Raw genomic sequence first — 13,978 nt, 5'->3', positions numbered from 1 at the left:
TGGGTGACACCTCAGCACCACACTTGTTCAGATGGACTGGAACCAGTGTGAGGTTTTTTATGGTGGCTGGAGCACCAATTCTGCCACCAACCCCCAGGTTTTTCCCTGCAGGTTGGAAGGCCTACATGAAGGGCTGGATGCACATTAACATCTCACCCAGGACGAAGCAATTGCAGGTTAAGGGCCTTGCTCAAGGGCCCAACGAAGTAGAGTCACTTTTGGGGTTCAGTTTAGGTACTGCAAAAATGTATCTAGTACTTATTTATTCTTATAAACTCTAACAAGACCTGAACAAAGTGTGGAAGGTTCTTGAAGGATAAAAATATAAAAGTCCGAGGACTGAGATGGTCAACAGCTGTGATTATCCAAAGTATCCAGTGTTCACTAGTGTTGGGGTCCCAGGGGATGTTAATACTTTATGTAACTTGAGATAACATTGCTTTGGTACAATAAACCAAACAGTGTCTAGTTAGGATATTATTTTTGCTAGAAATCTCTGGAAACTAAGAACCTTCTCAATGTACTTTTCAAGTACTCATAGAGCATAATTATAATAAGAAGAAATAAAAAATATATATTGGATATGAAAGGTTAATACTTCATAAGGTAAAAGTATTCACTAACAAGAAGAAGATGATTACTTACTAAAAAGAACACCGCTGCTTGACTCAGGTTTGCTAAAATGTGCAGGGATTGTCTACATATCTTCAGGGATGCACTATGGACAGACTAATGAAAAGTTACACTTTTAGGGTAGCAGCAAATAATGGATAAAGCTGCAAATACACTTCCAGCATAAAGTTGTTATATACCTCCATGATATAGCTGGATACAACTAAACAACACATTCCAAAATAAGAGGATCACACTTGAGCACTGCTGTTCTTGACAGTGGGTAATGGCTGGAGATGATGGTAAGATAGGCTCTGCTCTCCAGCAAAACTGACTTGGATTAATTATGTTTGAGAATGTTCTATTATGTTATGTTTTGCTGCCTCAGTATGACTCACCAGCATTTAAGTGATCTCAATTCTACATGTCATGAGATAATTCTACAGGAATACATCATACTGTTTATGTGTCAGCTGCAGCTAAAACACAGTATTATCATGAACCTTGAGAATGATCCTTCATCTATGCTAGACAGGCAAGTCTACGAACAAAATGTCTGTAGTAGTAGTAGTAGTTTGAATGAATGACCCCCTAACACCCAAAAAAAATGTGTCAGGAACTGAAACAATAAAAATAAGGAGATCCTCAGGATGAAGGATTTTGCTGTACAGCAAAGGAATAAAATTGATCACTGCGATGTTAGAGATGAATCAGCAATATTTGGATGCAATTAGTGGAGCTAAATGCAAGGCAATCAGTTACTTAGTCTACTTGGATAAAGATATGAAAAGATTCAGTATTAAACAATAATACAGGCAGTTCTCCGCTCTCCTTCCATAACTCATCCCTCCTGCAGAGTTAAAAATGAGGAATCTAGGACTACTGCTTTATCTTCACAGGATATCTATTACTGTTCTTTAGTGGGGTGTGAGGGATCTGGTTTCCTAGCTAGAGTTGACTTGGGAACCTTACCTGTTACGGACGCCAATAATAAGGAAGGATGGGGGAAAGCAATATATTCAGGTTATTGTCTCCCCCCATATGCTAGGTGGCGGCAGCCCTTGATATCGGTACCCATTCAGGCACCAGCAGGGAATGCTGGGAATTGTAGTGCAGCCCTGTTGGGTGTATGGGTGCCACACAGGGGTTCCTGAAGGGAGTTACACTCTCTACTATTTGGGACTTCTGTATGACCCAGAAGTGCTTTCAATGGGTGAATTTCTAGCATTGGAAGTACTCCCGAGTCATCTGTAAAAGAGACTGCACTGCCTTGTCCAGGCAAGTCAGAGCTGGTGGCGGAGACAGGCAGCACTTGAAGGAGTAGCAGTTCGGAGAAAGAGAGAACCTGGGAATTGTTTGTACAAAGGTATTTTGTAATAAACCCCCTTTAATTTGAACTGTGCTTGTGTGTTTGCGTTTTGGGGTTTGGGGATCAATGGCATTCCCTAGTCTTCACAGCAGATAGATAGATAGATAGATAGATAGATAGATAGATAGATAGATAGATAGATAGATAGATAGATAGATAGATAGATAGATAGATAGATAGATACTTTATTAATCCCAATGGGAAATTCACATTCTTCAGCAGCAGCATACTGATACAATAAATAATATTAAATTAAAGAATGATAATAATGCAGGTGAAAAACAGACAATAACTATGTATAATGTTAAATGTTGAGGGCGCTCACCACAACTGTCTGATAGAACATCTGCAGCATCTTATTGCAGATGTTGAAGGACACCAGCCTTCTAAGGTAGTATAACCGGCTCTGTCCTTTCTTGCACAGCGCATCAGTATTGGCAGTCCAGTCTAATTTATCATCCAGCTGCACTCCCAGATATTTATAGGTCTGCACCATCTGCACACAGTCACCTTTGATGATCACTGGGTCTATGAGGGGTCTAGGCCTCCTAAAATCCACCACCAGCTCTTTGGTTTTGCTGGTGTTCAGGTGTAGGTGGTTTGAGTCGCACCATTTAACAAAGTCCTTGATGAGGTTCCTATACTCCTCCTCCAGCCCATTCCTGATGCAGCCCACGATAGCAGTGTCATCAGCGAACTTTTGCACATGGCAGGACTCCGAGTTGTATTGGAAGTCCGATGTATATAGGCTGAACAGGACCGGAGAAAGTACAGTCCCCTGTGGCGCTCCTGTGTTGCTGACCACAATGTCAGACGTGCAGTTCCCAAGACGCACATACTGAGGTCTGTCTTTAAGATAGTCCACGATCCATGCCACTAGGTATGAATCTAATCCCATCTCTGTCTGCTTGTCCCTAAGGAGCAGAGGTTGGATTGTGTTGAAGGCGCTAGAGAAGTCTAGAAACATAATTCTTACAGCACCACTGCCTCTGTCCAAGTGAGAGAGGGATCGGTGTAGCATATAGATGATGGCATCCTCCGCTCCCACCTTCTCCTGATATGCAAACTGCAGAGGGTCAAGGGCGTGTTGAACCTGTGGCCTAATGATATTAATGTTACTGTGCCTTGTGATATAGTGACACAAAATTGTCAAAAAAGTGCAGACCTCATAATATAACAAAACCTGACCAGGACTGCACTGGTCAACCTCAGAAACAGGCCTCAACCCAAACACAAAAGACAAGTTTCAAGGCCTACACAGGCCCAAAGTGGAGCTATGGTTTTAAAAGCTCAAAAACGTTTTAAATACTTAAAAATGCCCTTGAAGAGAAAGGAAAACCACAAACCTCTGGCTTAAATGGTCAAAAACAAAACAATGTTCTATTGCATTTTAAATAAATTATTAAATAAGCAAAAAAAGGATAATAAACAAGAAAAAAATGCAAAATTGCAGAAAAAAATGGTTTGTCTAAATGGGTAACCAAAGGCTAATAAGTACACTCCATAATCCAAATGCAGAATCTTAAGAACAAAGCAACTAGAACTCCAAACTACTTACATAAATATTCTGAACTTCACAGGCAGTATGACATGTTGGTTAAGGCTTTGGGCTTCAAACTCTGAGGCTGAGGGTTCAAGTTCTGCTACTGACATTGTGTGAACATAAGCATGAACAAGTCACGTCACCACAACCAACTGCATCTCAAATGTTGTAAATCACCTTGGATAAAGACAATGACTCTCTGGGGGGCAAAAATCTTCACACGGGATATAAAGACTGAAGGCATTTCCTCAGCCCTGCTTCTTGGGGTCCCACCCACAGAGAATTAAAATAGGCAATTACAACACATACTGTAAATGCTAAATAATATTTAAACAAAACAATATTAACAAAAATTAAATAAAAACAAAAACTCGTAAAAAAGAATAATTCAAACACAATGCCCTGGCTAAAACATAACAAATGGAACTATAACAGTAACAGTAAATTTAAGAAGACCAGTGACCATGAAAATTAAGAGAAAACTAATAAAATGTTATTTATTCTATTTTTATGACAAATCATTGTTATGCTATGCCTATTAATTTTTTTTTTGTTATCATGGGGGGTTTCAGTGAATTTTTTCAAGTTCACACTAGACTTTGGAACATGTAATTTCTGACTTCCTTAACAGTTCTCTTATTTGAAGTTTATTTAAAACTAGCCATCCCCCATGCAGAAGTGAAACAGGACAGCAAGGAGGGCCCTGCCTGGCTCCCTACACCTGATGTTACATTTCCCCCTTCCCTCGGCCTGCTACCTCTGTCTTGGATTAGCGCGAATATATCACTCCTGCAAGCAAACTATGATACATAGCGCAATGAGAGAAGTCGCAAAATCAACCGGAATGTTCAAGCAAATTCTAGAAAAAAGCCCAATCTAAATCCGGTAAGTAGTTCTCTCTTTTGCTAGCTAAGTGAATGTAAGATATGCCCTGAGGTTGGCGTGTGAGCGAGGAGGGCCCAGCCCCTCTCCCCTCGGCACGCTTCGTCTCTCTTGGATTTGTGTAAATAAATCGGTAGCACAAGCGAACTATGATATATATCACAATGAAAGAGGTCACAAAATCAACCGGATTGTTCAAGCAAATTATAGAAAAAATCCCCATCTAAATCCGTTAAGTAGTTCTCTCGTGAAAAGCGGACAGACAGACAGACGTTGGATTTTATATATATAGAGATAGCTGAAATATTTTACAAAGTTTTTGTGGGCACCGTCATTTTGAGATTTAATTGCTGATGCTTTGCTAAGGAAATGACCTGGAAATGATGTTAGCAACAAAATGGTACAATGATCATGCTGAGAACTTCCTCATCACCTGAATTTGTGGAAGAAAAGAACAAAGACTTAAGCTTGTGTTCACTCAGTGTTCCTAGTAAAATAACTTTTGTGCAATATATATCGACTGTTATATCAAATGTTTTGTTTTCATGTTTAACAACAATGTTTATTTGATTTTGCAGTTACGGACCTTTCTTGTCTGTTGGCCAACATTTCTTCTTCTGGTCCTTTATAAAAAATATCCACTGCCTTCATTATGTGTGCCAGTACAACTACACTCTATTTACAGTTATAATGCTGCACTAGTTATTATAGGACTGCTGCCACCCCAGATTCAAGCAGGCACAAATCTCTTTAGACATCTCTTTTCTAGCCACTAGCCTGTGCCCATCCATATCGTAAAGACTGCCATGTAGTGCTGTGTCGCTGGGGTGCCGCCAGAGTGGAGTGCCAATGGATTCTCTTCTCTGCTCAGTCCTTTAAAGGACCACTCACTTTTGCTGCACTAGTTGCAATTAACTTGTAACTTTGCAAGCATGCCATTTCTCTGAAACTGCTCATTTGCATGGTGGCATGCCAACTAATTCTGTTGGTGACTCACCCCAGGCTAATACAATTTGTCAAAGTTGTTACATAGCCCTCCCTTCAAAGTTGATGTCCCTTGCAGCCACTTCTAACTTCTTAAAATGGTGCACAATTCTTCTAAATGGCAAGAAGTTCTTCATTTCCGTTGCAGGTGACAAAACACATCAGCAGGGGTTGACGAGTGGTGCAGCAGGGATACTGAGTGCTGCGTTGTCATTTGGTGCAGCAGAGGTGTTAAACATTGCATTTTTGTACAGTGATCAAACCATATGTGGGCAGGCAAACCTCCATATCTGGAGTTGTAGTTGTAACAGCAACTCATTCAGTCACTTTCCCCAGCTCCACGAACCCTAAGCTTCACCAGAGGACGCACACTCCGGCCAATGGACCTTAGCAGGTGGAGAAGAGGTTGTGTCACTGCAGAGGTAGCAGTCTCTCAGCTGTCTTCTCTTCTGTACTGATGCTTCAAACAGCACTACAGACTCTCCAGTAACTCCTCAGAAGAGCCCAGCAAGTCCATGTTGCTCCCCGATTTTCTAGGCACTTTGCTAAGATGGACTGTAGGTCTTCTTCTCATTCTGCTTCTGACACCAATGTAGCACTGCACTGTTGTGGGGCTCACAGTCACAGAGAGTCACTGGGTTCTTTGATCTTTACATTGCTCTGTTGGGTAACTCCTATCCTTAAAAGGGGCGCTCACAGTGACCTCACTAGCTGGAATTTTTTTGTAACTTTGCAACTTCATTTGCAACATTGTGGCTTTCGTTTTTTTTGGGAAGGATATGTGTTCTATTAACTTGTATGAACTCTTATGTAAATATGAAATTGAATCAAAATAGAATCAGCCATGTGGCACAAAAAGTTTATTGTGATTTGGTCTTTCAGGGAGGAAACCACCCTCTGGTGGGGGGGGTGAAAGGTTGTTGCACAGGAAGACTAAGTGCTTAGCTTATGATGCCCCTGGTGCACTTGGCTAGCCTGGAAAGTATCACTGATTCAAATAATGGCCAATTAATATCTATATATGTTTTATTTTAAAAGATTTGGCAAATCAGGCAAAGATCAGGCAAATACTATACCCTAAATTACTCTGTACACTACACTGAGAAATGAATAATAATAATAATAATTCTTTACATTTATATAGTGCTTTTCTTACTACTCAATGTGCCCTCCATACAGGGAGGACACTGGATGTGAACCCATGATCTACTTACTGTGAGGCAGCAGCTACACTACACCAGCGCTTCTGAAAAACAATAATGTTTTAAAGGACACCAAATTCAATCTTCTTGCAAGAGAACAAAATAACGCATGCTCTTCCCCTGAAAATTACATTACAGACCAAAACATGAAAAACAGAAATAACAATAAGCAGAATATGAAAAACTCAGTCCTTCTCTTCCATGAATTGGAAGTGTTCCAGTGTCCCCAGCAAAATAATAAAGTTATTAGCCTACCAGAGAGTTTGACACAGGCTTTTGTACAAGTGTACAAAGAGCTACCTCTTCTTTTTTTAAAGCATTTTATTAATTTTATTAACATCAAATAACATTCCATACAAGCAAGTCAAGTTAAACAAAACTAGGTTCGAAACAAATCAATCCCCAACTGTGAGAAAGAGAGCCAGGCCAGCAGAGTAAAACTTTAAACTAGTAAAAAGAGCTACCTCTTTTAAAAGGAATGACAACAACTCCCATTTCTTCAGGCCACTTTGATTCTTCAGGAAAGACTCATATATCCCCCTGCTCCTCGCTGGTTTCCTAACTTTTTTGTCTCCTTTTCACCATCCACTTCCTTGTTATTATTATTTTTTCCCCCAATCAGCCCACTCAGGACCTTTCCCAAATGCTGAGTATTTCCCCTAAGGTCATATATAGCCAAATTCATCAAATACATTCAAAATATTCGGCAGGCAAACCATATTAGCAAGACCACTATAAGCTATCGCGCAGAGCTACTCTTCTTTTAAAATGGCCAAATCTCATAATACAGGTAGAATCCTGCTGTAACGAAATTCATGGAGCCATTAAAACATTTTGTAACGAATAAGAGGAAAATATGTATACTGTTGTAACCGGGGACGTTCACCATCTCTAATGGCAGCGGCACAAGGACAGCTCTGTAGTTGCTCTTCTGCTTCTGCTAAACAGTAAACCGAGGACAAAGTAATCGATTGTCCTTTGCAGGATCAGGCTTACCATGTAACATGCTTGTCACACGATGTTTAGAACATTTAACACCCAACCCGGACTCACCTTTCTGTCTCTCGTGCAACTAACTCTGTGACCCAAGCTTGACAATGCTTGTATTAAAAAACAGTGCTTCTTAAACCGCAAAGAATATTTTATTTGAAAATGAGATGTTAGATATAACTTTTTTTTTATAGAAATACAAACATGTTTATATATGTATATACTGTATATATATATATATATATATATATACATATATATATTTTTATATATAGTGTGTGTATATATATAGTGGGTATAGAAAAGAATTCCCCCCTTCGAAATATTCCCATTTTTTTTGCTTTACAGCCTTAAATGAAAACACACAGACCGATATTTTTCCAGCTTTACTTACTCAATGCAATCTCTAACATCCAAGTGTAAGATATTACAGCTACAGTTCAGAAGAATTTAAAAATATCAAAAACAAGAAATACTGAGATTAATAAAGGATCACCCCCTCCTAAACAATATTTGTAAAGTCAATCAGGTGTAAGTGCTCACCATTTCCATTGTAGACCATGGTTACTGGCTTCCTTCCACCTCTGACCAATTGTAATCACTGTGATTAGTGAAGCTGTTCCTGGAGCATTCATTCCCTTGCTTGGTAGTGCAACTGACAGCAAACAACTGACTATGGGTGGCAAGCCACTTTCAAAAAATCTCAGGGATGGAGTTGTGGACAGACATAAGACAGGAGATCGAGACAAAAAAATCTCAAAGGCTTTATCATTCCCAAGGAGCACAGTAAAGGCCATAATAAAGAAGTGGCAAGTGTTTGGTACTACTAGGACCCTCCCTGAATCCGGCCATCCCTCCATGCTGGATGGAAGAGCAAGGAGAAAACTGGGAAAAGAGGCTACCAAGAGGCCAATGGCCACTTTGAAGGAGTTACAGGATTTTATGGCAAAGAGTGGTCATTGTGTGCATGTGACAACAATTTCACAAGCGCTCCACAATTGTGGCTTGTTCGGGAGGGTCACAAGGAAAACGTCACTTCTCAAGAAAGGACACATTAAGGCTTGTTTGAGCTTTGCCAGAATGCACCATGAAGATTCTGATGCCAAGTGGAAAAAGGTCTTATGGTCAGATAAGACCAATATCAAACTATTTTGCCTCAATACCAAATGGTACACCTGGTGAAAATCCAATGCAGCTCATCATCCACAACGTACCATACCTACAGTAAAGCATAGAGGTGGCAGCATCCTGTCGTGGGGGTGTTTCTCTGCCGCAGGGCCTGGGGCTCTCGTTAGGGTAGAAGGAAAAATGGATGGGGCAAAATACCGTCAAATCCTTGAGGAAAACCTGCTACCCTCTGCCAGAAAGTTAAAGATGGGCAGAATGTTCACCTTTCAACACGACAACAACCGGAAGCACACAGCAAAATTGACCACACAGTGGCTGAAGGAAAAAAAAGTGAATGTCCTTGTGTGGCCCAGTCAGAGCCCAGACCTAAACCCCATTGAAAATCTGTGGAAAGATTTGGTGATAGCAATCCACCAACACTCACCATCCAATTTGACCAAACTTGAATAGTTCTATAAAGAAGATTGGGCAAACATTGAGTGGGCTCAATCTAGATGTGCAAAGCTGATAGAGAAGTATCCCAACAGACTCAAGGCTGTCATTAAAGCAAAAGGTGGGTCAACAAAATGACATTGGAGCGTGATCCTTTATTAATCTCAGTAGGTCTTGTTTTTGATTTTTTATAATTTTTCTGAATTGTAGCTGTGATATTTTTCACTTGGATGTTAGAGGTTGCATTGAGTAAGTAAAGCTGGGAAGAAATATTTTTTGGATGTGTTTTCATTTAAGGCTGTAAAACAAAAAAATGGGAATTTTTCGAAGGAGGGGGGGATTCTTTTCTATACCCACTTTTTTTCATTCAGGTCCCAACACATGGTCTTTAACTTTGTCTTTTATTTTTTTCCAGTCCTTCAAAAATGTTGACAGCGTTAAAGACGTGATTTGGAAAGCTTTTGCCACGTCATTTTTCTTCATTCTGGAATCAACCTTTTCCAGGATAGTTCATTTTTCTTTCAGCGTAAACTCATGCCATTCCTCACTTTTTTTTGTTCATTGCAAAGAAAACTTTGACAAACGCTATGAACCTTGAATAGTACAGTATCCTCACACGACACAACTACCCACATGGATGCTCAGTGGAGCACTGACTCAGAATTCAGCTATGTGGATGATGGTGTGCCTACTCTCTCACCGAGCCTCTTCGAGACTGGAAATTTTGCAAGAGACTGTAAGTTTCTTTTGGTCTAACAAGAAAGAGACGGCCTGTTGCAGGGTTCCAGAGACTTTGTGAAAGTGTAGGCCTGGCATTAAGTACTTTTGGTATCGCATTATTATCTCCGGTTGCCATTTTTGGTCGAAAAATGTTAAGTTATATTGAAATTTATTCATCCATTCATTATCCAACCCGCTATATCCTAACTACAGGGTCACAGGGGTCTGCTGGAGCCAATCCCAGCTAATTTTGTTAATACGAAATCTGTTAAACATGATGTTTCTTGAATGTTTGTCCGGGCCAACAAAAAGTATTCGTTATTCTGAAAATTTCGTTACTTCAGTATTCATCATAATGGGATTTCACATACAGTATGTTGGTGTTTGTTTGTTCAAAAATTACACATCTATATATATAATTCACTAAGTCCACGGCAAGCAAGACTCCCGCAAGACAGCGCCGCCCACCAACAATTCACTAAACAGCCGACCATGGCACGAGAGCGAAAGCATTTGCCAAGAATGTGTTCATTAATCAAGAACGAAAGTCGGAGGTTCAAAGAAGATCACATACTGTCGTAGTTCCGACCATACACGATGCCGACTGGCGTTGGTTAGCAGCCAACCGGCTAACCAAAGTCTTTGGGTTCCGGGGGAGTATGGTTGCAAAGCTGAAACTGAAAGGAATTGACGGAAGGGTTCCACCAGGTGTGGAGCCTGCGGCTGAATTTGACTCAACACTGGAAACCTCACCCGGCCTGAACGTAGCTCACAGGTGCATGCGACTGAGGCGGTGTGTGGAAAATGAACAGTCAACGTGACTCACAAGTGCATGTGGACTGTACACAGACGAAAGCAATTTAGGTGAGGAATTGGGGGCGGACACATGAGCAGGCAGTGCGTACTGAACGACTAGAATGGCGGGGGCGGAATGGGCATAAGACGATCGAACTTGCCTATCTAGAGGATGTAAATGTCCTAACACGGGCTCCGTAGGTGAACCTGCGGAATGATTGTTACCAGTTGTGCCGACCCGTCGTTGGACGGTTAGGACCCGAAAACCTCTCGGGCCCGCTTCCCCGCCCTCTCTCCAGAGTTCCATCTTTGCATTCACTTACAGTCGTATCCTCAAACCCACCCCATTTGGACAACTGTGTCTTTCAGGATGTGTTCACCCATCAATACATAATTATGTGGCATATGTTACGCCGCGGGTTGGCTAGTATAAGCTATTTTACAATGTTTGTTTAATCGCAAGACACGGGTCAATACTCGATAACAGTCTTGGTTTGAAAAATGGACGTATTTGGTAAGTTTTCAGGCTTTTTCTCCGTGCCCCATAGACGACAATGTAAAGCATCAGTGATATTTTTTTTTTAATTTAAAGAAAGCGATTAACTTTAGAACACAATTTTTTTGTAGTAAATGTATACATAGCATGTTTGTGAAGAAATAACTTTGACTTGAAAAATATTAAACTTATCCCTTAATAAGTATCTGGATGAGATATTTGGACAGTTTAGCTATTGATGTTTGTTGGACTGAACAAGTTTAATTTGTCAAACGTCTTATGTTCTCACGAGGCAGCAGAGCACCCTGCGCCTAATTCGTTGATTATTAACATATCTCTATTAAAATGAGGAAGACATTCTCTTTATAAGAGACTTATTTTAGTAAAATAATGCATCCGTTGGGGCGGCCACCCCTTAAACTCCGCCCATGATCCAGGTCTCTGAAGAAAGTTCAATAAACAGCCTGCGTGCTGCGGTTTTAAAAGACTGTAATGAAAATCTTAGCAACTAAAGTGTTAACAAAGGCCACGCCAATTAATCTAGATGTTCTTTACCTGTAACTTTCATAGCTGCTTAAATGTTCCTCAAGCCCACTATTACCGCGCATCATGGACAGGAATTCCTCTCTCGGGCACGCGCCTGTACAGGTAGCGAATGACGACAGTCTCTGGGCGCGCGCGGAAAGATGTGGGCGCGGCGCGGCGCGAGGCGAGGTCGTTGTCGTCGTATGTTACGCGGGCGCGCGCAAACACACGCTCCCTCAGCCTCCGCCACACACACATTCTCTCTCTCTCTCCCTTTTAAACCACTCCGCTGGAGGACAAGCGCTGCATTCACTTCACGGAGAATCGGGGGGACTGTTCACAAAAAAAAAAAGAAAAAAAAATTAAAAAAGAAAGAAAGAAAGGACTGAGGAAAACGAGGCAAAAGAGCAAGTTTCTTTTAATCAGGTGAAACTTTTTTAACGGACGCTGCATCTAGCCATGGCGCTCTCGGCCGGCGTCTTTTTATTCTACCTGGCACTTTGCAAGTGGACGAGTACGTCGGCTTTTAATTTGGACACGGAGGGTGCAATTCAGAAAACCGGCGAACCCGGCAGCTTGTTTGGCTTTTCTCTGGCAATGCACAGACAGCTCAAGCCCTCTGATAAGCGATAGTAAGTATGCGTTTTATTTTGAAGTTTTCTTTGCGCCTCTTGTGCGTGACCTTGCGGTAACTTCCATCGACAGCACGGCTGCAGCAGGTTGTTTAGCGTGGGGCTTGCAATTTGCCGGCACAAAAGGGGAGAAGCTTGCGATAGGAGGAACGAAAACGGGTCTAGCTTGTGGGAACTTTTGTGCACCTGATGCAGCTGCACAAAGAAGCATTTGATTCGGCTCGATCTTTCGGTTGTTGGCTTTACTGTTAATTTTCTGCGATCGCTTGCCTGGTAGAGTGGAATCAGGGTGTTGGTGGATCGGGATTTTGTGCCACAATTTGAAACGCGCCGAAGTAGTCTGTGATGTCTCCACTTGGTATGTGTGTTTTAAGCTCACTTGGATAACGTTTTAGAGTGGCGATTTGCTTACGTATAGTGCGAGAGAGCATGAGATCTTCCTGCTTCCTCAAACTTCCATTAATCGTCCATCATAATATATTTGCTAATTCTTGAAAAGTGCGAAGCTTTCACACCAATATGGCTAAAAATCTCGGCTGACTCTCCTGTTCCGCAACCCGTGAGCCGAGGCTTGAAATACGCAGACTTTGTATCACTTGATCAGGGAACAACTTCTGTACGTAATACCAGAAATCGGCAGAGTTTTTCCACTGTCCCAGCCCAGTGTATTGGGTGGGTTGCTACTGTGCCCACATCCCATAAAGCCCATTGATTGTGTGAGTGGCAATGCTTTCGTTCCCTCAGCTTTAGAAAGTCACGGCGGTTCTGCAGGCACATGCCTTAGATGCAAATTGCAGAGGCGCTAAATACACAGTAGCAAGCCTTCGTTTTACCCCGAGGGAGGGAGCTTTCACTTTCCGCAGATCTTTTTTCTTCGTCAAATATTGTAAACTGCTGTGAGGTACCTAGCATACCATACCGCCTGTCGATAATCGCTGAGCTTTCTGTTCTGGAGGGGGGGAATTTGTTCCCCCCCATTCTTTTTGCATCAGTGTAAAAGCGTTTTTTTTGAGCGCCATCTGTAGCCTTTAACATTTAAAGGAATCCACCTACTTTTATGCGTTTTGGGATGCAATAAAATTTCCTCAGATCGTTTTTTTAACACATATTATTTGTATGCAGGCGTTCAGCATATAAATGACTGTAGAAAATCAATTGTAATTTAAACAAGATGGCTTTGACATTTATATGCGGAATTGTTTTTTTTTTTTTTTTTATAAATAAAAGCCAATAATTAGCAGTCTTTATGGTGAAATAAGAATTAGAGGCCAACACAGCCCTTTCATCTTTTTTTTTTCTCCTTGACCCACAGTAAGAAGATAATTAAATTTTTAATTAATAATTAATTGCATTTATATAGCGCTCTACTACCATACATCAGGCGCTTTACATAGACAATGACAACCACCACCAAAGGACACAATACATTAAAAAAAACCATACACAAGAAACTAGCAGCCACCTGGATGATGTGATGGCAGCTATTCTTGCACCAGTATGCTTATTATTGCACATTAGCGTTTAGGTAAACGCTAGCTGGTCAGAGACGGGGGATGGTTAGGGTGCCACAATGACCAGGCCATGGTGGGTAGTTTACCCAGAACATCAGGAGGCATCCTACCCTTTCTTTTGAAAGAGGTTCAGCGATCTTTTTTGACTTTAGTGAGT

General features: G+C 41.2%; 1 protein-coding gene across 1 annotated transcript in view; it reads left to right on the top strand.

Annotated features, from left to right (window-relative positions):
- Positions 1-11,900: 11,900 nt before the first annotated feature.
- itga6a (integrin, alpha 6a) overlaps positions 11,901-13,978 on the top strand; it is a 99,234-nt gene continuing 97,156 nt past the window's right edge. The window contains 1 exon segment of the mRNA XM_028806294.2: positions 11,901-12,310. Coding sequence (XP_028662127.2) covers positions 12,138-12,310 — 173 coding nt within the window. The 5' untranslated portion in view covers positions 11,901-12,137.

This window comes from Erpetoichthys calabaricus, chromosome 8 (assembly GCF_900747795.2).
Source record: "Erpetoichthys calabaricus chromosome 8, fErpCal1.3, whole genome shotgun sequence".
Taxonomy (NCBI): Eukaryota; Metazoa; Chordata; class Cladistia; order Polypteriformes; family Polypteridae; genus Erpetoichthys; species Erpetoichthys calabaricus.
The sequence above is the reverse complement of the archived record's forward strand: the minus strand, read 5'-3'. Positions and strand labels throughout refer to the sequence as shown.